A 22,697-nucleotide genomic window follows, 5' to 3' on the forward strand; every position below is an offset into this window, starting at 1 on the left:
GTAAGCAAGGAAGTGCCAACATGGCAGCACGATGGCAAAATCCCCCAACCCTTTCCAGGAACTCAACGTGCTGGGGTGCCTCTCTAAAGTGTCTGTACGTTAATGCACGTGGTATGGGGAATAAACATGAGGAGTTAGAGGTCTGTGTGCAGTTGCAGGGCTACGATCTTGTTGGGATCACGGAAACGTGGTGGGATGGCTCCCGCGACTGGAGTCTTGCAATGGAGGGACACAGGCTCTCACGGCGTGGGGGCTCAGGAGGAAAACAGCACCAGCACAACAGCGTGCAGAGGAACAGAGCCTGGGCTTTGTCCTCAGGAGGTTCCACAGGACCTTGCTCGGTGAGCAGGGGCTGTGCTCTGCAGACCTTCCTCTGTCACATCCAGACCTCCCCTGCAGGGATGGAGTGCCCACACAGCAGGAAAGTCATGTCAGGGACTAGTGCCACTGGGGTGACTGCCTTTGGAGCAGCCCCTCTGTCCATAAAGAACTCAAAACCCTCTACGCCTTCATGTTACTGGAATGGTTAGTGTCCCTGCTTCTTCTCATGGTGCAGCTGAATATTTAATTCCCTGTAGGGAAGAGGGAAACCCCTTTGTCCATGAGTGTCATGGGTTGACCCCAGTAGGTCGTGGGTTGATTCCCACACATCTAGGGGAAGGGGGAAATGGGAAGGGTAAAACTGAGACAACTCGTGGGTCAAGATAAAGACAGTTTAATAGGTAAAGCAAAAGCTGTGTGCACAAACAAAGCCAAACAAGCAATTCATTCACTCCTTCCCATCGGCTGGCAGATGTTCAGCCATCTCCAGGAAAGCAGGGCTCCATCGCATGTAATGGTGGCTTGGGAAGACGCCATCACTCCAAACACTCCACCTTCCTCCTTCTTTCCCCCAGCTTTTATTGCTTGAGCACCATGTCATACGGTCTGGGATATCGCTTTGATCAGTTGGGGGTCAGCTGTCCCAGCTGTGTCCCCTCCCGGCTTCTTGCCCACCCCCAGCCTACTCGCTGGTGGGTGGGAAACAGAAAAGGTCTTGATGCTGGGCAGGCACTGTTCAGCAACAGCTAAAACAGGGGTGTGTTACCAACACTGTTTTGGTCACAAATCCGAAATACAGAACCACGCTGGCGGCTATGAAGAACATTAACTCTGTGCCAACCAAAACCAGCACAATGGGACACGCGCTTGCCATGGACCCTCTGCAGCCATCTCCTGTAGCACCCCAGACACCCTTGGGAAGGGGCACTTGGGGATCTCTTGGTCTGAAGAAAGGAAAGAGGGAGCAGCATGGAGATGGGGTGAGCGGGCAGAGAGCAGAACAGCCCTGTGGGGACAACTGCCTGACAGCTTCAAAGTGAGAAGAGCCTTGCTAAGGACCAGGGTGGGAATAGCTACGTAGCAGAGGATGGCTTTCATCCACTGCTCCCTGGATCATGGGCTCACTCCTTCTGGGTCACTCTGCTGCAGTAAGTGTGACCCTAGGATATTCGCTAGTGGGCTTAAAGCTCTCTCGGGCATGTTTTCCATAGCCCTGGTGAGGAGGTCTCTAGAAGAGGTGGGTTAGATCCCCCAGTGACGTGTTCTGAGCATGGAAAAATGCTCCCAGACCTGCCTGCTGGCATTACGGCCTTTCTGTGCCCCAGGCCACCCTGGCTTTAGATGTTCCCTGTGCCTTCAGATGAAGTCAGAGACCAGATGCTCTGGGAGGGAAGAGGAGAACACCTTCTCCTGGAGGAGACATGCATGAAAGCACTAGATGGTGCGGTACAAGTGAACGTGGCGGTCACTTCCCTACTCTGTTACAAGCATCTTGCAGCAAGGGCTTTCAAAATTTCACAGAATTGTACGTGGGGACACTAGGCACCTCTCTTACATTGTTACTACAGGGGTTATAAAGAAAATCTCCATGGTCTTCAAAGGCGAATTACGACAAATGCCAAGGCCACCAGAACTGATAGCACTACAGGGATCCAGGACGTGAATCTGCTCCTGATGCTGCAATATTCCTCCTCCAGTTTAGAGGTCACCCGGCGCATGCAGAAGGCTTTTTCGTGGAAGCCGTCTTTGAACAACACTGCCTCCTCCTGTGAAGATATCCAGGCTGTCAGCAAGGGCATGGTGCGTGCAGTGAGAGGGGCACAGAGCCAAGAAGCAACAGGAGGGACCCAGCTGGGACCCCCTTGCCATTCCTGCATGCTAGCCACATCTTGGCACCCGTGCTCTCCCACTTGGTACCTCTAGTTTATGTCTGATCATCATCTGGTGCTCCTCCAGCTGCTTCTCATGGCAATCCTCCAGCTTCTTTCTCAGCCGAAGTACATGCTCTTCGCGGCTGCGTAACTGGTCCTGCAACTTCTGCTTCTCTTCAGCCTCCTCCTTCCTCTGGACTTCCCTCTCCTGCTCAGCTCTCTCATACTGGTCTTGTGCACCTGGTGACAGAGAAACAGAGGTGTTGCAAGGGCAGGAGCTGAGCGCACAAGCCCCCAAGGAGTACCTCTTGTCCCCCTCCATCTACAGGCAGTGGCATTTCTCCAGCCCGGAGGTTACTTTTCATCTCCTTGTCCTTCTCTGTCAGGGAGAGGTCTGTGTTAAGGATGCTTTTGGCCAGAGTCTTTCTGCTTTGGAGGAACTCCTGCAGGACAGCATGAGCCTGTAGGACCACAGGGAGGAGAGGAGTCAAGAGGAGAAACAGCAGCTGGGGAGAAATCGTTTCTTGGGGGAAGGGGATGGGACATAGAGCCTCTCCACTTGAAGGGGAGCTCCTCTTGTTCCTACCTTCACCCCCTTGCCAGGCACTTTCCAATATTTCTCCACCACTGCCTGCTCGTCTCCCTTGAACAGCTGGTAACCCCCTGCCACACTGTAGACACCATCGCTGATTCGTCTCTCCATGTCTTGGGAGAGCTCCCTGAGAGCAGCCTCGCACTTGTCACGGGACGCCTGCTCGTTGTCCTTGCAGAACTTCACCTTGATTGCCTGTACCTGGTGCTGTCCGGAAAGATGCAGAGGGAAGGCATCAGCCCAGGCTGAGCTGCATCCACAGCTCTCATGCTAGGCAAAAGTCAAGCCAGGTCGACACGGAAATCGGGATCTCCAGTCTGTGGGGTAACCAGCTGGGAGGTGACAGATGGGGAGGGCATTCTGCGCCCACGGACACCTCTGGACCAAGGTGCACAGGGGCAGAGAGCATGACAGGGACCACAGGCTTCACAAAACACCGGGACAAGAATTAGTCAGCAGGACAGGGGAAGCGTGGAAGGCTAGAGGCTTCCAGCCAGGGCAGAGGCACATCTGGGCTGCAGCAAGAGAAGGGGCAGGGCCGAGTTTCGTCCCCATTGCAGCACAGCCTTTGAACCTAGGGAGTGCAGCGGGGACAACTGCCAGTCTGCAGACTGTGAGAGCAGGCATCGGGACTGAGCCTCCTCTGGAGAGGGCACAGCAGTGTCCCCTGGCAGGAGGCAGGGAGACCCCTGCCCCCCAGGACCATTTTCTGTTGCCCCCCCATGCTATTTTCCCAAAGCTAAGGGGATGATGGTGTCCCTAGGGGAATTCTGGCTGGGCTGGGGACCACCTACGATGAGGTCTGCCTGGAAGTAGTAGATGCCCTCCTTGAATGCCCGTGCCATGAACAGCTCCAGCGCCTCCTGCTCGCACTGGGTGTGCAGCTCCAGTAGCTCCTGAACGGTCTCTGTCGGCAGCTTTGCCCGCTGCTCCATCAGATCCTGGTACAACGTCACAGCCTCTTTCAGCGTCGCTGCGTTCTCAATCTCTGCCAGGGCGAGCACCGCGCTCTCCAGGCATGGCACTTCCCCGCTCTGGATGGCCTCCACGTAGGTCGCTGCCAGTTTCCCCAGCACTGCCGAGGAGGACCAAGGATGAGAGGTCTGCAGCCTGAGCAAAACGCAGGCTCCCCTTCGGCCCCGGGTCCTGCCATATCCCTGCTGCCTCCATGCCACAGTCTTCCTGAACTTCCTTTCCTAACTCTTTCCCGCCCCGCCTGCACCATCCAAAAGCTCCAAATCCAGAGGCAGGGACAGCAGCCAGCAGAAAAGCTCTCCCTTTCCCCACCTGCATCGTTTGACTCTGCGTTTGATCCTTCCCCAAACACAGTCCCGAGAGCTGCCGGCCATCCAACCCTCTGGACAGCCAGTACTCACAGTTCCCTGTTACGACGTGCCCACCAGGGATGGTCTTAGGGGGAGACTTTTCCCAGATGTAGCTGCAGAATTTCTCCACCTGCTGCTGGAATTCAGGATTGATCTCATCATCCTGAAGCTCCTCCAAGTGGGCCAGGTTCCTCCTGCTGGCCGGTTGTTCAAAAACAAAACACTTGCGATCCGGAAAGAACTGGCGGATGCATTCTCGGAGCTCATTGTAGGATTGGGCCTCTGGGCCGCTATCTGTGGGGTAAGAGGACAACGGAGCAAGTTCACCGGGCTTGGGCTGTTGTTGAATTACACTGAAACGCTGCTGTGTCTGGGGCTGGACGTCTCCAGCACCAGAGCACCATTCCCTTACCAGCCTTTAACTTCAGTGAGTGCTCCAAGTATTCATCCTCAGAGACTTCCTTCCCATTCACCTCCAGCTGCAGTGTGAAATCCCGGACAGCGCAGACAAAAGTCGGGAAGAAAAGGACAAATTTTTCTGAATCCTCCAGCTCATCTGCACTCTGCTTGGCTGCTGCTTTCAACTTGATGTGCTCAGACAGCTTCATCACATAGCTAGGGAGCTGGCTAAGGAAACAGGGACCTCAGCTCTGAATGCAGCATTGCCATCCTGCAACCACTCAGCACTTCATGGGAAAGAGAGGGGACTCTGTGGGGACAGAGAACAGCCTGGAACCACCCAAACGAGGAGGGAGAAAAAACCCCCCGCCCTGAAGTCCACAACATGGGACTCCTAAGGACTCAAAGCACGTCACTGGGCACCACCAGAAGGTTCTGCAGCTGTTTGAGGAACTGGGATTTGTCAATCCCCAGCCCACCACACAGGGAGAGGAGGGCATCGCTCGTGCTGCTGTCCCACCAAGGATACTGCAGCTGCTCCATGGCTTGCTGGTCAATGGTGCCTTGGCTGTTGTAGATCAAGGTGCTGGAGAGCAGTATGGTGAGCACAAAGATCCACGTGTCATTCTTGATGTCGCCCTGGAACAACAACCCTTGGCTCTTATCAACAAGACCCCCTAAGTATGAGCAAAGCCCCAGATCCCCAGACCCTGAATGCCCCTAACCAACAGGCCATGGCAAGAACAGTTTTTGGAGAGACCCACCCCCATGCCATCACCATGTCTTTCTGTAGCTGGGCTTATCCTCAACTCTTAACTCTCAAGGTCCCACAGACCTCTGCCAAAGTGCTCCCTGAGCTCCTCATTCCTGTTGTGCTGCTCTTTTCCACAAAAGCAGAGGAATTTGGCAACTTGTCTGCCCCGACCTCCTTCCCCATGGCCTCTGGCTCTTCCCAGCACATAGGCTGAAGGCCACCACAGGTGGTGGGAACACCTGGGACTCTGGTCACCATGGCTGGGCCCTCAAGAGCTTCCACAAAGTGCTGGGAATGCACAAAGGGAGCTTCTGCTTCTTCCACACCTTCTCCACGTCGCCCAGCCCTTCAGTGTCCAGCAGCACCAGAGTGTGTCCAGGTTTGCAGGGGTGAGGCATACACCACATCCAGATACCTTTGGTGTGGGACTGCACGCTGGAGCCCAAGGAGAAACCTGTGGGGAGGACGCAAGGGTCTCAACAGCGGTAAATACAGAGTAGGAAACCCCAGGTACGTTGACCATCCAGGGCTGGGACCTCCCTCACCTTTCCTCTGACGAGCCAGCCTGTTCATGAGGTAGGACTTGCCGCGGCGGTATAGCCCTGTGATGGCCACCACCACCACAGGCTGGGTGACCTCTGACAGCACCTGCAGGGCCTCCTGCTGGACCACCAGCCCCCTCGCCCGTGTGTTCTCAATGAGGCAGACAGGCTGCGGCATGTGGATTTCGGACGCCATTGCTGACAGCAAACCAGCCTGCAGAGGAAGCGGCGAGAGGGGCTGGTTAACAAGGTGGGGACACCCCGCAGTCCAAACAGGGACAGTCATTATCATCCTACTTCATTTTTACAAGCAAATCATGCTTTGCACCCAATTCCTTCCACCACGCCTCTTTTTGCCCCTCGCAAGTGGCGCTGCGAAGACAACGATGACCCTTAGAAGAGGCGCGCAATCCCTTCCCGTTTGCCACGCAACAGAAAGAGCTCAATTTCTGCAAGCCCCGTGGGATAGCGGGAGTGCTCTGCATTATGTCCTGAACACCAATTTGAAGTTTGCCGAGTGGTTCATCGCGCAAAAACGGGTGTGGGCCATGGCAGCGGCCTCAGGCAGGGCGCTGGGGCAAGAGAATGACTGGAGAGTCACACGAGCACTAAGGAAAGGATAGGTTAGGGGGTGAAAGTGAAGCTTAGGGGAGCTTCTTATGAATTTCTTCATTAATTTCTTAAGCCCGACCCCCTCAACCCCCCTCTCACCATCCTCTGCGCCTCTCACAGGGACATGCTTGGTGCTTGCCCTTGCAAGGCTCCCATCTCTCCTTTCCTCCTCCCCTGCACTGGTGGGTGACCCCCTCCCCACACTCCAGCGTTTTGGATCTGTGATGCAAACGGTGTTGATGTTCTCGTCCCTGCTGAGCAGCGCTCACAGGGCGCCAAGGCCTTTTCTGCCTCTCACCCCACCCCACCAGCGAGGGGGCTGGGGGGGCACAAGAAGCTGGGAGGGGACACAGCCGGGACAGCTGACCCCAATGCCCAAAGGGCTATTCCATACCATACGCCGTCACGCTCAGTATAGAAAGCTGGGGAAGAAGAAGGAAGGCGGGGACGTTCGGAGTGATGGCGTTTGCCTTCCCAAGTAACCACTACGCGTGATGGAGCCCTGCTTTCCTGGAGATGGCTGAACACCTGCCTGCCCATGGGAAGTAGTGAATTAATTCCTTGTTCTGCTTTGCTTGCGTGCGCGGCTTTTGCTTTCCCTATTAAACTGTCTTTATCTCAACCCACGAGTTTTCTCACTTTTACTCTTCTGATTCTCTCCCCCATCCCACCGGGGGGGGGGGGTGAGCAAGCGGCTGGGTGGGGCTGAGTTGCCAGCTGGGGTTAAATCACAACGGTCCTTTTTGGTGTCCAATGTGGGGCACAAAGGTTTTCAGATAACGACAGGTTTGATTGGAATGTGCTAGATCGAATTTATAGCTGTTATTGCTGTTCAGCTATTAATCAGCGGGCTCCTGTGCTTGCCATGGGGCTCGCTTGCCTCACTGTGTATTAGAGTCTAGGGCTCGTTAGTGGCGGCGGAGCATCAGTGGCTGTGCATGAGGTCATGCTGGAGCACCTCAAAGTGTGTGCCCGTGGATAAACCTACGCCAGAGCAGGTACGCCCCTGGAGGGACCGCAGCCACGGGTAAGGCCATGTTGGAGCAGGTTTACTTCTGAAGGGACTGTGGCTGTGGGTAAGGCCACGCTGGAGCAGGTCTATCTCTGGAGCAGGTCTATCTCTGAAGGCATGGTGGCCCCTGGAGAACATGGCCATGCTGGAGCAGGTCTATCTCTGAAGGCATGGTGGCCCCTGGAGAACATGGCCACGCTGGAGCAGGTCTATCTCTGAAGGCATGGTGGCCCATGGAGAAGGCCACGCTGGAGCAGGTCTATCTCTGAAGGCATGGTGGCCCATGGAGAACATGGCCACGCTGGAGCAGGTCTATCTCTGAAGGCATGGTGGCCCCTGGAGAAGACCACGCTGGAGCAGGTCTATCTCTGAAGGCATGGTGGCCCCTGGAGAAGGCCACGCTGGAGCAGGTCTATCTCTCAAGGCATGGTGGCCCCTGGAGAAGGCCACGCTGGAGCAGGTCTATCTCTGAAGGCATGGTGGCCCATGGAGAACATGGCCACGCTGGAACACGTGCACCTCAAAGCGATTGTGGCTGTGGATAAGTCTATGTCACAGCAGGTAGAGCCCTGGAGAGCCTCTGGCTCATAGATGAGGTTCCACTGGAGCAGGTACACCCCTCAGGGACTGCAGTCCCTGGATAAGTCCAAGCCGGAGCAGGGCCAAGGGGAGGAGTTCATTGCAACGTTGAACCCGATGGTCTGGCCCAGAGGGACCAGGGGTGGAGAATGGAATGGAAATACCGTGAAATTGTTGTAACCCAGGATCTGAGTTGCACGTTCTGGGGGTGCCTCTAGCAGGAACCCCCGAACCAACGGAGGAGAAGCCTTACAAGGAGGGTCCTCACAGCAGGTCCTTGCAGCAGATCCTTGCAGCAGATCCTTGCAGCAGATCCTTGCAGCAGGTCCTCGCAGCAGCAGGTCCTTGCAGCAGCAACCTGACCTGAGCTGGCTTTGGTGCCCAGGAACTCCACGCAACCCACCACCTCTCCTGTCCTGAGTGACCACCATGACAGATGGAGCCCAAAGTCATGGACCGAAGGAACTCAGTGGACATTTTGTGGACATTTGTGGACATTTTACGGACACTTCCCAGGGGTGGTCCATGGACCAGGGGAACGACGTCTGTGAATTGTATCAAAGGATGGGAAGGGGCGTGGTGGGTAATGAGGGTGTATTGGATAGTGCGGGACCTGAGCACAACGTAAACGGGATGGAATAAAGGGTGGAGAACGTGCTGGTTTGGGCTGGGATAGAGTTAATTTTCTTCACAGTAGCTGGTATGGGGCTGCGTTTTGGATTTGTGCTGGAAACAGCGTTGATAACCCAGGGAGGTTTTCATTACTGCTGAGCAGTGCTGACACAGAGTCAAGGCCGCGACTTTTCTGCCTCCCACCCCACCCCACCAGCGAGGAGGCTGGGGGTTTCCGTGGTTTAACCCCAGCCGGCAGCTAAGCTCCACCCAGCCCCTCGCCGACTCCCCCCCCCAGCAGGATGTGGGAGAAAATCAGAAGGGGAAAAGTGAAAGAACTCACGGGTTGAGATAAAGACAGTTTAATAATTGAAAGAGTTATAATAATACTAATAATAACTGGTAATGAAAAGGAAAATAACAAAGAGAGAGAGAAATAAACCCCAAGAAAGATACGTGATGCAAATGAAACCAATTGCTCGCCACCAACCAACCGACGTCTAGGCGGTTCCCGAGCAGCAGCCCCCCCGCCAACCTCCCCCCTGGTTTTACTGTTGCGCAATGACATCATATGGTGTGGAACAGCCCTTGGGTCGGTTGGGGTCAGCTGTCCCAGCCGTGCCCCCTCCCAAACTCTTGTGCCCCCCCCAGCCCACTCGCTGGGGGGGGGGGGGGGGAGGCAGAAAAGCCCTCGGCGCCGGGTAAGCGCTGCTCAGCAGGGACGAGAACATCCCTGTGTTATCCGCGCTGTTTCCAGCACGAATCCAAAACACGGCCCTACGAAGAAAATTAACTCCACCCCAGCCAAAACCAGCACAGGATGCGCAAGAAGACCGAGCCCCAGCCATCACCCAGGCCCTGCCAGGTTCCAGTAAACCCCATGGATGCAGAGGCAGCGCAAGAGCTCATCCCACACCCAGAAGCTGCCCCACTGCAACCTCCCAGACAGCCCGGGACTCGCTCCAGCAACGGCGAACTCCATCAACGCCGCCCGCTTCCGGGCTTTGAATCCTCTCTGAGGACCTCACGAGCCCCGTCCTCTTCCAGGAACACCAAGGGGATTGCCACGGGGGGGACACCAGGCTGCCCCTCATGTCACGGGCACTCCCAGCACAGCAGGGAGGAGAGGAAATCTTAGGGCATAGTGTCCGAGCTTAGGCGAGTCCTAACTTGCATGCAAAGCCTAAGAGGGTTGAACGCAGGCTCCCAGCCACCCATTCCCCTTGCTCCATCCCAGAGCCCAAGCAGACATTTGGACCTCCTCCTCCTCCTCCTCCCACCCACTGGGGTCCCTGTCGTCGCTTGCTGGGGTCCGAAGGAGTCATTCCACAGCCCCCGTGCCCAGGGCTGCTTGCGTGGGGTGCAGAGGAGGGATTAGGGGAAGGGACTCACCGTCGTCTTCGCTACCCGCCCTGGGCTGCAACAGCTTTGCTGCAGCCTGGGTCCTGCCCTGCCTTTTATCCTGCGCCCTGGGCCGGCCCCTTTCTTCCTATTCCAGGAAACCGGGGGGGGGGGTGAGTCAGAGAGCGAAAGTGAAAGTCAGGGACTAGGAGGGAGGAACAAAACCCCACCGTTGGCCAGTGGTTTGACCCCGGCCAGCAGCTAAGCACGAAAACCCGGGGCAGGTGAGATAAAGGTGGTTTAATCAGTGAAGGAAGGAGAATGAAAAGCAAGCAACGCAAAAGCAAACACTCCCCACCTCCCAGCTGCCCAGCCAGTTTGAGAGTTACACCCACCTCGGGAGATATCCTCTCACCCCTTCTTCTCTGAGCCCACTTTTTATTGCTGAGCATGACGTTACCTAGTGTGGAAGGCTGGTGAGATGTGGAACAAGCTGCCCGGAGGAGCCCCATGGAAGCTGCGGGTGGCCCATCACTGGAAGTGCTCCAGGTCAGGTTGGATGGGGCTTTTCAGCAACCTGATCTAGGGCAAGATGTCCTTGCTCGCGGCAGGGGGGTTGGACTAGATGATCTTGGAAGGTCCTGGCCGTGTCCCCTCCCAACCCACGCCCAGCCTGCTCGCTGCTGGGGCAGAGTGGGAAAGAAGAGAAGGCCTTGATGTCGTGCAAGCGCCGTTCAGCAGCAGCCAAAATATTTGTATGTCATTGTCCTGGTTTAACCCAGCAGGCAGCTAAACACCCACACAGCCGCTCACCCACTGCCCCCCCACAGTGGGATGGGGGAGAGAATGGGGGAGAAAAAAAAAAAAAAAAACGGTAAAATTTGTGGGTTGAGATAAAGACACTTAATACGACAGAACAGGAAGGGCAGATAATAATGATAAAAGAATATACAAAATAAGCAATGCACAATGCAATTGCTCACCACCCGCTGGCCGATGCCCAGCCCGTCCCCGAGCAGCGACAGCTCCTCCCCGGCCAGCTCCCCCCAGTTTCTATACTGGGCATGACGTCACGTGCTATGGAATAGCCCTTTGGCCAGTTTGGGTCAGCTGTCCTGGCCGTGCCCCCTCCCAGCTTCTCGCTGGCAGAGCAAGGACTGAAAAGTCCTTGCCCAGTGCGAACGCCGCTTAGCGACAGCCAAAACATCGGCGCGTTCTCAGCACGATTCCCCTGCTGACTCCAAAACGCAGCCCCGTACCCGCTACCAGGGAGAAAATTAACTCCACCCCAGCCGAAAGCAGGGCAGTCATCAACACGTCCCTAGCACCACGGGCTCGCGATGAAGGGAGTTAACTCCGTCCCAGCCACGCGTGCTGTGCCGCGGTTCCCCCTTCCCTCTTGTACCCGCCACGCGGGTCCCCCACCTCCCCATCCCTACCGCCCCGACGCGACCCCCACGTTGCCCCGTCCCCTCTTGGAGCACCAACTCGCGTGCTTCCTCTGCTCCTCCACCCGCGGACGTGTCCCCGACGGCAGCGCTCTCACGCACACCCCGACAGTCCTGCCACGGCCCCTGCTGCTCTCCCACATGCGCGTGTGTCCCCCCCCCCCAGAGACCTCTCCCCACGCCCCTCGAGGACATGCCACCACCCCCGTGAGCCGCTCATCCGAGGGCTTGCCAAGAAATACCCCGGCCGGCCCCTAAACCCCTCCGCCCCACCACGCACACCGCCTCTCCCCGTGTCCCCCTCTTGCGGACGCGCACGTGGTCCCCTCGCGCTCGCGTCCCTCGTGCTGCCCGCTCACGAGGACGCACCCCACCCACACACGTACTCCTCAGCATCCCCCCCCCCAAGCAAGCCTCAGCCCCCGTTCTGCCACGGGCACCCCCTTCCCCCAGCATCCCCTCACGCAGACGTGCCCCGGACCCCATTTCCCTCACTGAGCCCTACCCCGTCCCTCTTCCCCTCTCGAAGGGATGCCCTGGCCCCCTTGAAAATACCTCCCATCCCCCATGGACCCCTCCATCCCCCCCTCGCACATCCCCCTTCCCCTTACGGCCCCATCCTCCGCACGTCCCCACGCCCGTTTCCCTCGCGCAGGGGCAGGAGCCATCCCCCTCACGCGTGGGCACCCCCCCCCCGCCCGTTTCCCCCCCCCCGCTCTCCCATCGACACGCCCACGCCCCATCGCCCCCCACCCAAGCGTGCCCTCCTGCGCCCAGATGCCAGCCCTCCGACCCACCCCACGCGTCCCCTGGGCCGTCTCGATGCTTGCCGCAAGCACCCGGCGCTGTCACGCTCATCCCGCAGGCACCCCACGCCCGTGGGTCCCCTCAGGAGCCTGGGACCCTCGTCACCCCTGACACCCCAGCCTGGATCCAAGGACCCCCTCGCTGGCTGGTCCAGCTTGAGGTTTGCTGGTGAGCGCACACCACGACTGAGGAAGACGCAGACGTCTATCCCCCCGCCAGCACCGGGGACGTGGGCCGTCACCCATGGGCCCGCTCCAGACGTGGGCACCGAGCCCCTCACTCACACCAGTCCTTCCCAGTAGCTGGTTTTTGGGACACACACCATTCCCACCCCAGTGACTGGTGGCTGAGACCCCCCCACACACCCGCCACAGTAGCTGCACTGAGACCCCCTCCACTCAGGCACTGGGATCCCACTGGCTCCAGTAGCTGGTACTGGGATCCCCATTCACTCCAGTAGCTGGCACCCTTCCCAGTACAGTGCTCGGGATCTCCCTCCTGGCTTACAGTCTCATCAGTTGCGATGTCCAAGCTGGTCCTCCTAGCAGCGGCACCTATAATCGCTCGGTGGCTCATGAGTTAACAAGACTGGCGAGGGTTGTTTCTCATCGCTGCCTGTGTTCGTGCTCCTCCCTTTCCTTCTCCTCCCAATTTTTGCGAGGCCCTTACAGTATTCAACGCCTTCTTTCCCTCAGCCTTCAGCAACAAGGTCTCCCAGGCCTCTGTGATGTGTGATAGGGTTCAGCAGTGGATGAGGCTTGAGTCAGGGACGTCAGGAGAGAACGTGGCCTGAAGAAGTCCCTGGGCGTGCGGGGCTGAATGCCACGACGCCGTGAGAAGGGACTGATGTCCTTGCAAGGCTGCTTCCTATCAGCTTTGAAAGGTCATGGAGGTTGGGAGAGGTCCTAGACGACCAGTGAAAGAAAGGTGTTGTACCCATCATCAAACACAGCCAGAAGGTCCATATGGAGAAATTCAGTCCAGCCAGCCTCACCTCCTCCAGTCTCTGGTAGCACTCCTCCCGTAAGGAGACCTCCTAAAACCTCTGGGCACATCACAAATGAGAAGGTGGTTTGGAACAGCCAGCGTGGACTAAATCACGCCTCGCCAACCTCCTCGCCATCTGTGACGAACCGCTTAGAGTTGGGGACAAGGCAATAGCAACAGGAGTAAGTTACCTTGACTTTGGCAAGGCTTTCAAGTCTCCCACGATGCTCTTTGTACCCAAGTAGGAACACTGTGGTCTGGATACACAACTCGGTTGGTAGAAAGCTCGTTGGATGATGGGGCTCAGAGGGTACCTGCTGAAACTACAGCTCTCCTCCCAGCCTCAGATAGGGTGAGCGTTCAGCCTTTGATAGAGCTCACCACCAGCTTTGGGCCTCACGCCCAAGCGACCTGGCTCCGAGCAGCCCCAGTCCCAGTGCGCTGGGAGGGCTGCTACTGGCCTCACCCCATCCACGGGCTGGGCCTCGACCAGAAGGACTTGGACCCCCCCGGAGCAATGGCAGAGATGGGGGCTTCTGTACATCACATCTTCCCTCTTCGCTGAGGGACTCCTCCTGAGCTGCTTTTCCTCCGTTGACTCATACGCTTAAATCCAGCGGGTCACCACCTCCACCTGAGGTCGCGACGGGACTGGGGGGCCAGGAAGGTGGCAGGCACCCACACCCGCCTTCACTGATTCTTCCAGGCCCGTTCCCTTGGCCACGCTTGTGTTGGGTAGCGTCAAGGCCCTGAGGGCACCAGTAGGGCTTAATGGCCCTCACCAGCCTCACCTGGAGAGCCACACCCCATGCCCATGGTCCCAGGAGCTCATTTAAGCTCAGGCCTGGGCCTTTGACATCTGTCTGTGCTTTGGTGAAGGAGTACCAGCCAGAAAGCAACGGGGGTTGCTGAGAAATGAGGCTTGGTGAGAAAAGCTCATTGAGATGGTATGGGGTCACCTGCCAAATCCCACTGGACAACTGCATTTAATGCTTCCTAGCAGGAATATCAGTCACCTCCCCTTGTTCACGGTGAAGCAGATGATGTCAGGGTGAAAACGGGGCCAAGCGGGAATTTCACTGAAATCCTGGTTGGACACAGCCCTAAAATCGAGGGCTGCGATGAGGTGACGCTTCTGATTCTCCAGGCATTCCTACAGTGTCCCTGTTTTGGGAAACAGCACCATCTGGTTGCAGCATTGTTTTATGAGATTTACTCAACTTTCGCGGACTTTGGACCCTCTTGTGACTTGGGCTCCCCTACGACATCAGGAGAAAGGAGGTTCCTAACGATTTGCAGGTGCAATTTGAGGAGAAGCGGGGAAAAGTTCTGCAAAACATCTAGCAGAAGATAATATCTCCAAAGACAAAGGCTATTTCCCGTTTCTGCAATGCCTTTCTTACTTCCCCAGGAGCTCCTGGTGGACACGGAGTCTTTTATGGAGTCCTGCACGGGACAGAAGCCGGCCTTTGAGTCTGTGGTCTTGGATGAGACGTCCCTTCCACCCAAAAGGGTTGTCCTTGATCACTCAGAATGAGATTTAAATGCAGGACATAAAGTAAATCTAAATTCTTTATCTGATGGTTGGCGCTGCCTTTTCACACCAGAGCATCTGCCCCCAGAATATTGGCAGTGAGATGTCCAAGCCCTTGCCTGGCTCAGCCCCTGCTACCTGATTTGGCCACCAACGGCCTCACCAAGACCCTTGGTGAGACCCTTTCCCTACCCAGAAAATTTAACCCTTTCTTTCAGATTCCTTAGCGTAGAGGAGAAGATCCACCTCCCAGCCTGAAGGGAAAGAGCCCTGCAAAGCCATGCAAACGTATGTGAATACTGCAGGAGGTCTGCTGCCACGTCACGCCCTGGAAGCGTCCCAAGGAGGTGTCCACCTCCTCTGGTTTCCCCGGCGAGGATACTCATTCTCTGAATTTCAGACTCCTTAGGATCTGCTCATCACCACTGAAGGACCAGGGAGGTTTTCAGTTTATCCATCGGGAGCCGCCCAAAAATTGTGCTGAAGTAAACCAAATTTCAAAATTAGGATGAAATTCGCCTTGAGGGGGTGGGAAATTGGTCACTAGGTGCATGTGAGCATTGGTGTCTCAGGGAAAGGACATCTCCAGAGACAGGGCTGTATCTCGGTCCCTGCTCTGGTGGTCTTCCCAAGGGCAGAGGGACACGTGGCCATCACCATCAGCAATGCCCGCTATTGCTCTCACTGCCCCCCCTGCAGTGACACGTGTGTTAGGAAGGGAGGAGGTGTGGTTTCTGGTCCTAAAATCGACTTAAAATGAAAAATAAAGATAGTTGGTGCCTGCTCAGAGATGGAGCGACCAGCCCGTGCCTTGCTGTGGATTGCTCTGCAGGCAGAAATGAACAGAAACCCCCCAAAAACCCCCAAAACAACCAACATGTGCTTACGTCACGGTTATCTGTATGGATGTAAGGGATAAATCTTTCCGTCTGAGTCACCTTTCATCTGCCAGGAAGCCCAGAACAGCTCTGGGACACTCACGACTGCCCCAGGAGAGACCTCCAAGTCTCTGCTTCTCAAGGGCTTCTCCGTGCGGCTCACCACCCGCACATATATTCCATATAAACAGGACTGCAAATATGTTAAGAGTTAAATCAAACAAAATCCTTTCATTGTAAACAACCTTTTTAAAGCCACCTTTAATTGCCTTAGACAAGCGGGACTTGCAAAACAGGAGAGCAGTAGGTTGCGTTTGTCCCCAAGTGGTTTTGAGTTTGCAATTCGTCACGAGAGGAACAAATCGAAAGGGAATCGATCCAAGACCTTCTCGGACCAGCCCCAAAGTCATCAACGGAAGAGGCAAAGTCATGATTAGAAGAGGAGTCAATGTCCCCAGGGTGGGGGACCCGTGTCAGACCGATTCGCCTGCTGCTTCTCGCGGAGTTGCCCGCGTCTGCGCTTCGAGGGCACTGGAGCTGCCGTCGCTCTTGCTTCTGCGTGCTCTTGAGTTCGCAGCGCTAAAAGTTCAATCAAAACACTCCAGCCAAGCAAGGTCTGCCATGCCCAGGGAGCGTGAAAGACGTGACAGCCGGGGGAATGACTCATCGTCCTGGAAAAAGTACAGCTACTGTTTGGAAAGCAGCGAGGAACTAGCAAAGGGAAAAAAAAAAATTAGCGATAACCACTCCTGTAGCTGAAACCAGAGCCTGGCCAAAAACTCGCGTTCCTGATGACGAAGCTTTTCCTCAGGGATTTCCAAAGGGCCGCCTTTAAGTCTTTGCTTCGCAGACTAAAAATGATGGGACTGAGGAAAGGGGTGAAGACGGTGTAGGACACATCGATGAGAGCGCTCGCTCCCGCAGCGCGGGGCGATTTGCAGCGCAGGTAGATAACGGAGGCGCAGCCGTAATGCACCACCACTACGGCGACGTGGGAGGCGCAGGTGGAGAAGGTTTTGCGCCTCCCCTCCGCCGAAGGCATCTGCAGGATGCGGCCAAGGATGAAGGCGTAGGAGAGAAGGATGAGCAGAAAGCAACCCAACAAGGCAGTCACGCAAAGGACATTGACCACGGTGGCAACCATCTCACCACCGGCACAAGCCAGCTGGAGCAGGGGGGGCACGTGGCAGAAGAAATGGTCAATCTGGTGGGACTGGCAGAAGGGTAACTGGAAGACAGAGCAAGTCACCAGCAGCCCCAGGAGACCCCCACCCAGCCACGAGGCGACTACCAGCTGGACGCAGACACGGGAGGTCACGAGGGCGTTGTAACGCAAGGGGTGACAGACGGCCACGTAGCGGTCGTACCCCATCACCGTCAGGAGGAAAGAGTGCATGAAGCCAAACGTGAAGGAGAAATGCATTTGTGCGGCACAGCCCAGGAAAGAAATGGCTCGAGTTCCCGTCGCTAACCCAGACAGCATCTTTGGGGTGATGGAGAAGGTGTAGCAGAGCTCTGAGAAGGACAGGGCACCTAGGAAGAGATACATGGGCGTGTGCAGCCCTCGGTCCACCCTGATAACAACCATTATCGCCATATTTCCAGTCAGGGTCACCACGTGCATGAGGAGAAATAGCACAAACAACACAACCTGGAGCTCAGGGAAGTGGGAAAACCCGGTCAAAATGAAGCCTGGCGGGGCGGTTCGGTTGTCCCTTGGCATTTGTGCTTTGTCCGAGAAGGGCACAACATTTTAACCAGCAGCTCGGCCTCCCGTGGAGGAAACAGCACCTACGTCAGGCTTCAGTTCTTGCTTCCTACCTATCTCCCGCAAGAAATAACGTGGAAATCGATGTGCACGTCTTGAGATCTACCAAACCTTTTCTTTGCCTAGCAATATCTCACGTACCTTCAAGAGCTTCTGTCCCGGCACAGCTGAGAAGAACCCGGTGACGTCACTAATTTACATTAAACTCAGTCCTGGCCCATGCTGATGCTCAACGGCCAAGCCAAGAACGTCACAGAACCATTTTGGTTGGAAAAGACCCTTAAGATCATCGAGTCCAACCGTAAACCTAACGCTGCCAACTCCACCACTAAACTACGGCCCCGAGCGTCACCTCTACACGGCTTTCAAACGCCTCCATGGTCCTCTTTAGCCAAAGTCCTGGTGTCTTCTGTGATGGTTGGTACCAAGACTTTGCAGGCAACAGAGTTACTCCGATACATCTGTGAGGACCAACCCGTAAGAGCACGAGGGGCTGCTTCACGCGAGCAGAAGACGAGCGCGGCGAGCTGCAGCCTGGCGTGAGGACTGATTTTTGGGATATTCCCTTCTCAAGGCTGAATTTCCCCGTGGACGCTCGATCCTGGGTCAAGCACAAAGCATCTTCTCGTTCTCCACCGCTTGAGGGGTTGTGCCACGTTAGCTGGGTCCCCCGTGCGCAAGAGTCACCGACTGCAACTGGAAAGAAGAAGACAGAGGGGCAGGAAGGGCGTTGGGTCCTCGGCGGGGTCAGGGGACGGGGCAGCGAGACGGCTGGGTTCATCGCGGCCGGCTGTAGACCTCCGCCAGCCTCTCCACGCTCCCCTTGCTCCCACCGGGGACCTGCGCCCACCGGCGCTGCTCCTGGGGCTTTCTGGAGGGGGGCGGACACCCTACCTGTTCCGCACCGGGATGAACTCGGATCCTTCACCCCATCAGCAGATCTGGGCAAGGGGTGGGACGGCAGCGGGGAAGAGCGGCACGGTCAGCAGTCCCACCGCACTCTAGGAGAGGCAACCAAGCGACATCTTAAGGGGATGTCTCGCCTCCGTCTGGATGCCCACCAGGTCTCTCCTCCTAGAGGGGAAGAGGCGCTGCTCGCAGGAGCTCGTGCGACCGCGGCAGTCGCTTACCTTCAGAGGGGGTGGCTCACGCTGCTCCAGGGGTCCTCGTGCTCCAGGAGGTCCAGCTCGAGGGACGTCTCTAGGCATCGGGGATGGTGGAAATTAGAGGAGATGCAGTTTGATGGTCTTGGAACTGTAGGAATTCCTTAATACCTTTAAAACTGTTTTTTTTCCTGCTGCTGCTGCTGCTGTCAACCCCCAGGCTTCGGGAGGAGAAGCCGTTCCCTGATCTTCAGCAGGACTCGGCCGCCCAACCCGATGGCAACGATGAGGTGATGAGCACTCGCTCTTCCAGGAAGGACGGACACACCAGGCAACAGCCTGATCAGCCCAGCGACGGTCCCATCTGCCTTTTCCCTCCGTGTCCAGCCACCAGTGTGGCTTCTACAGAGGGACTTAAATGGTTTGTAGGCACGGGGGTGGGTGGAGGCACCGGGTTGGGTGTCATCATCCAAGGTCAGATGACGCCTGGCTCTTACAGAGGTCCCAGGCGGCAGCAGGGGCTGAAGATCTCACGCTCCCTTGGTGCGGAAGCGTAGGGACGTGTAGGAGCTCAAGCCTGGCACCGGAGCTTGAAGAACCAGCCCGTGGGGAGGTGGAGACACGGCTCCCTCTGTCACGTCTCCGGAGGTGGAGCATCCCACGTGGGGTCACGCCAACGGGAATCCTGGTGCTTCTCCAGAGGTTGGCGACGTGCAGCACCGTCTGCTCGCCGTAAAGAGGATTAAACGTCTGCCTGGGGTCCGGAGGTGACGCTGCCGCCCGAGGAGAAACGCTGCTGCAGCTCCAGCAGACAGGACCACCTCGGTTTTCTTGAAGAACTCAAGGGTTGAGCTCTTTCAGCTTGAAAAAGCCACGGGTTTGCGCAAAGAGCGGAAGGGAGGGGTTGCGGGCACGCGGCTCCTGGCACAACATCACCTTCCACACGCGCCACGGCCACCCGGCCCTCTTCCAGGACCGCACTCGAATAGCCCAGCCGGGAGGTGCCACCTCCCACCCCTCGCACGGGGCACGCGGCTCGTAGGGTCTCCTGGGGTGGCACAGGTCCTCTCCAGGGCTCCAAGAGAGTTTAACGTCGCGTTTTAAGACTAATTCTGAAAAACGCAACGATGCACCCAAAACCATGAGAGGGTTGGGTTGGGCTACCCAGGTCTCCAGTGGAAACCCACGGCCTCTTCTGTTTCCTTCTCAGGGTGTAAGGTGAGGACTCATCTCTCACTCCAGAAGTCCTCTGTGGAGGTATCTCCACCTGAGCCAGTCCCTCAGGTCTTCAGAGAGCTGGAGAAGATCTGGGCCAAGGGCTCTGGGGCACAAATAACCTCCAAGATATAGGTGGCCACTTGTAGGGTCTCATGCTCCAATCTACCCCTTGGTGACTACCCAGAGAGCCCGGGTGACCACCTCAGAAGCAGATCTGGTGCATGGAACAAGCCTCTAGGCCAATGGCCTCATCACAGATATCTCCAGCATCAGCCAGAGCTTCTCGTCAAGCTCTCTGGGACTGGATTTAGTGGTCTAGTGCTCTGCCAGGTGTAGGACAGCCTGAGAGCTTCTCAAAGGTTGTCTTAGCTAGGTCCATCACCTTGGGACCTGCAAGACCAGCTCCATCTCAGCGTGTGGTTGTTGGAAGGTGCCTTCAGCGCCGCAGCGCCAGCAGAGATGACGGGATTTCGCTGTGAGTCCCCGCTTTCTGCACAGACCTCCAGGATGGAGAGGACCATCCCTGCTCCAGGTCTGGCTTAACCCCAGGGCTGCAGAGGAACCCGTGGGGAGAAACCCTTCCCCACATCTGCGTGACCACGCAGCTCCTGGTTTGCCTCCCCATGTCTCTGGAGGGGTGGTGAGCACCCATCCCCATGCGGCTCCTTAACTTCACAGACCTCCGTCCTGGTGGCCATCCATCCTGGTGGCCATCCATCCCTTGCACCTTCCCCACCGTTGCCCACCCCGGCTGCCTTCACCTGCCCCAGACCACACTTGAAGGCAACTTTTGGGGAGCAACGTGGAGACGCCGATGAGGTTCTGAGGGGAGGGAGCGGCGGGAGGAAGCTGGTGGAGCTCCCACGGGTCCTGCAGGACTTGGGGCAGGAGAAGGGGCCCAGGAGAAGAAGGGGCGGCGCCAGGGGACAGCGAGGACGACGCCAGGGGGACCTGGGGAGCTGCCGGCGCGGCGCAGGGGTGGCCGCAGCCCTCGGGGACAGAGGGCAAGGCTGGAGGGGTGACCTCCTGCAGCACGGCCGAACCCGAAACCAAATCCCAACCCAACCCCGAACCCTAACCTGAAATCTAACCCTAACCCAAAGCCCAGCTCTAAACCACACTCTAACACTAAACCTGACCTTAAACATAACCCAAATCCTAACCCTAACCCTAACCCAAAGCCCAGCTCTAAACCGCACTAACACTGAACCTGACCTTAAACATAACCCAAATCCTAACCCTAACCCTAATCTAACCCTAACCCTAACCCTAACCCTAACCCTAACCCTAACCTGAAATCTAACCCTAACCCAAAGCCCAGCTCTAAACCGCATTCTAACACTGAACCTGACCTTAAACATAACCCAAATCCTAACCCTAACCCTAATCTAAGCCTAACCCAAATCCTAACCCTAACCCAAATCCTAACCCTAACCCTAACCCAAAGCCCAGCTCTAAACCACACTCTAACACTAAACCTGACCTTAAACATAACCCAAATCCTAACCCTAACCCTAACCCAAATCCTAACCCTAACCCAAATCCTAACCCTAACCCTAACCCAAAGCCCAGCTCTAAACCACACTCTAACACTAAACCTGACCTTAAACATAACCCTGACCCAAATCCTAACCCTAACCCAAATCCTAACCCTAACCCTAACCCAAAGCCCAGCTCTAAACCACACTCTAACACTGAACCTGACCTTAAACATAACCCAAATCCTAAGCCTAACCCGAACTTGAACCCTAACCCTAACCCTAACCCAAATCCTAACCCTAATCTAACCCTAACCCAAATCCTAACCCTAACCCAAATCCTAACCCTAACCCAAATCCTAACCCTAACCCTAACCCAAATCCTAAACCTAACCCTAACCCAAATCCTAAACCTAACCCTAACCCAAAGCCCAGCTCTAAACCGCACTCTAACACTAAACCTGACCTTAAACATAACCCAAATCCTAACCCTAACCCTAACTTGAACCCTAATCCTAACCCAAACCCTAACCCGAACGTGAGCCCTGACCCTACGACCCTAAACCCAAACGCCAAAATGAACCCAAATGCTAGACCTAACCCTAACCCAGAGCCTAGCCTTAACCCTGACCCTAACCTTAACCCTGACCCAGAGCCTAAACTTAACCCTAACCTTAACCCTAACCCTAACCTTAACCCTAACCCTGACCCAGAGCCTAAACTTAACCCTAACCTTAACCCTAACCCTAACCCAGAGCCTAGCCTTAACCCTGAACCAAACCTTAACCCTAACCCAGAGCCTAACCTTAACCCTAACCTTAACCCTAACCCAGAGCCTAAACTTAACCCTAACCCTAACCTTAACCCTAACCTTAACCCTGACCCAGAGCCTAACCTTAACCTTACCCTAACCTTAACCGTCACCTAACCCTAATCCAGAGCCTAACCTTAACCTTACCCTAACCTTAAACCTGACCATAACCTTAACCCTCACCCTTAACCTAACCTTAACCCTAACCCTTAACCTAACCTTAACCCTAACCCAGAGCACAACCTTAACCCTAACACTAGTCCTAATGCAAACCCTAACCCTAGTCCTGACCCAAACCCCAGCCCTATGGCTAGCCCTAGCCCTATCACTAGCCCTAGCCCTATGGCTAGCCCCAGCCCTATCACTAGCCCCAGCCCTATGGCTAGCCCCAGCCCTATGGCTAGCCCTAGCCCTATCGCTAGCCCCAGCCCTATGGCTAGCCCCAGCCCTATCACTAGCCCTAGCCCTATGGCTAGCCCCAGCCCTATGGCTAGCCCTAACCCTATGGCTAGCCCCAGCCCTATCACTAGCCCTAGCCCTATGGCTAGCCCCAGCCCTATGGCTAGCCCCAGCCCTATCACTAGCCCCAGCCCTATCACTAGCCCTAGCCCTATGGCTAGCCCCAGCCCTATGGCTAGCCCTAGCCCTATCGCTAGCCCCAGCCCTATCACAAGCCCCAGCCCTATCACTAGCCCCAGCCCTATG

At 56.3% G+C, this 22,697-nt stretch overlaps 2 protein-coding genes across 3 annotated transcripts; both read right to left on the minus strand.

Annotated features, from left to right (window-relative positions):
• Window positions 1-699: 699 nt before the first annotated feature.
• Window positions 700-10,068, minus strand: LOC142403523 (guanylate-binding protein 1-like). Its single transcript, XM_075489784.1, has 11 exons — window positions 10,012-10,068; window positions 5,808-6,018; window positions 5,589-5,716; window positions 5,038-5,147; window positions 4,522-4,724; window positions 4,161-4,403; window positions 3,579-3,859; window positions 2,779-2,991; window positions 2,551-2,653; window positions 2,239-2,432; window positions 700-2,087 (listed from the first exon to the last, which is right to left on the minus strand). The coding sequence occupies exons 2-11, from the start codon at window positions 5,998-6,000 to the stop codon at window positions 1,917-1,919; spliced, it is 1,839 nt and encodes a 612-aa protein (XP_075345899.1). The 5' UTR covers window positions 6,001-6,018; window positions 10,012-10,068; the 3' UTR covers window positions 700-1,916.
• Window positions 10,069-16,090: 6,022 nt separating this feature from the next.
• On the minus strand, window positions 16,091-20,872 carry LOC142403516 (olfactory receptor 10H2-like). 2 transcript variants are annotated; one of them, XM_075489775.1, is made up of 2 exons: window positions 18,513-20,872; window positions 16,091-18,078 (listed from the first exon to the last, which is right to left on the minus strand). In XM_075489775.1, exon 2 carries the CDS (start codon window positions 17,335-17,337, stop codon window positions 16,348-16,350), a length of 990 nt encoding a protein of 329 aa, XP_075345890.1. In that variant the 5' UTR covers window positions 17,338-18,078; window positions 18,513-20,872; the 3' UTR covers window positions 16,091-16,347. The 2 variants fall into 2 exon arrangements, with proteins under 2 accessions (XP_075345890.1, XP_075345891.1); XM_075489776.1 differs by having other exon boundaries at window positions 16,091-18,323.
• Window positions 20,873-22,697: the final 1,825 nt, after the last annotated feature.

This window comes from Mycteria americana, unplaced genomic scaffold (assembly GCF_035582795.1).
Source record: "Mycteria americana isolate JAX WOST 10 ecotype Jacksonville Zoo and Gardens unplaced genomic scaffold, USCA_MyAme_1.0 Scaffold_37, whole genome shotgun sequence".
NCBI lineage: Eukaryota > Metazoa > Chordata > Aves > Ciconiiformes > Ciconiidae > Mycteria > Mycteria americana.

Coding starts and splice junctions, on each gene's coding strand:
- LOC142403516 (XM_075489775.1), bottom strand. CDS start 17,337: ATGCCAAGGGACAACCGAACCGCCCCGCCAGGCTTCATTTTGACCGGG.
- LOC142403523 (XM_075489784.1), bottom strand. CDS start 6,000: ATGGCGTCCGAAATCCACATGCCGCAGCCTGTCTGCCTCATTGAGAAC. Junction 4,404..4,521: donor CTCACTGAAGTTAAAGGCTG/GTAAGGGAATGG, acceptor CTTACCCCACAG/ATAGCGGCCCAGAGGCCCAA. Junction 2,992..3,578: donor ACTTCCAGGCAGACCTCATC/GTAGGTGGTCCC, acceptor CTTTCCGGACAG/CACCAGGTACAGGCAATCAA.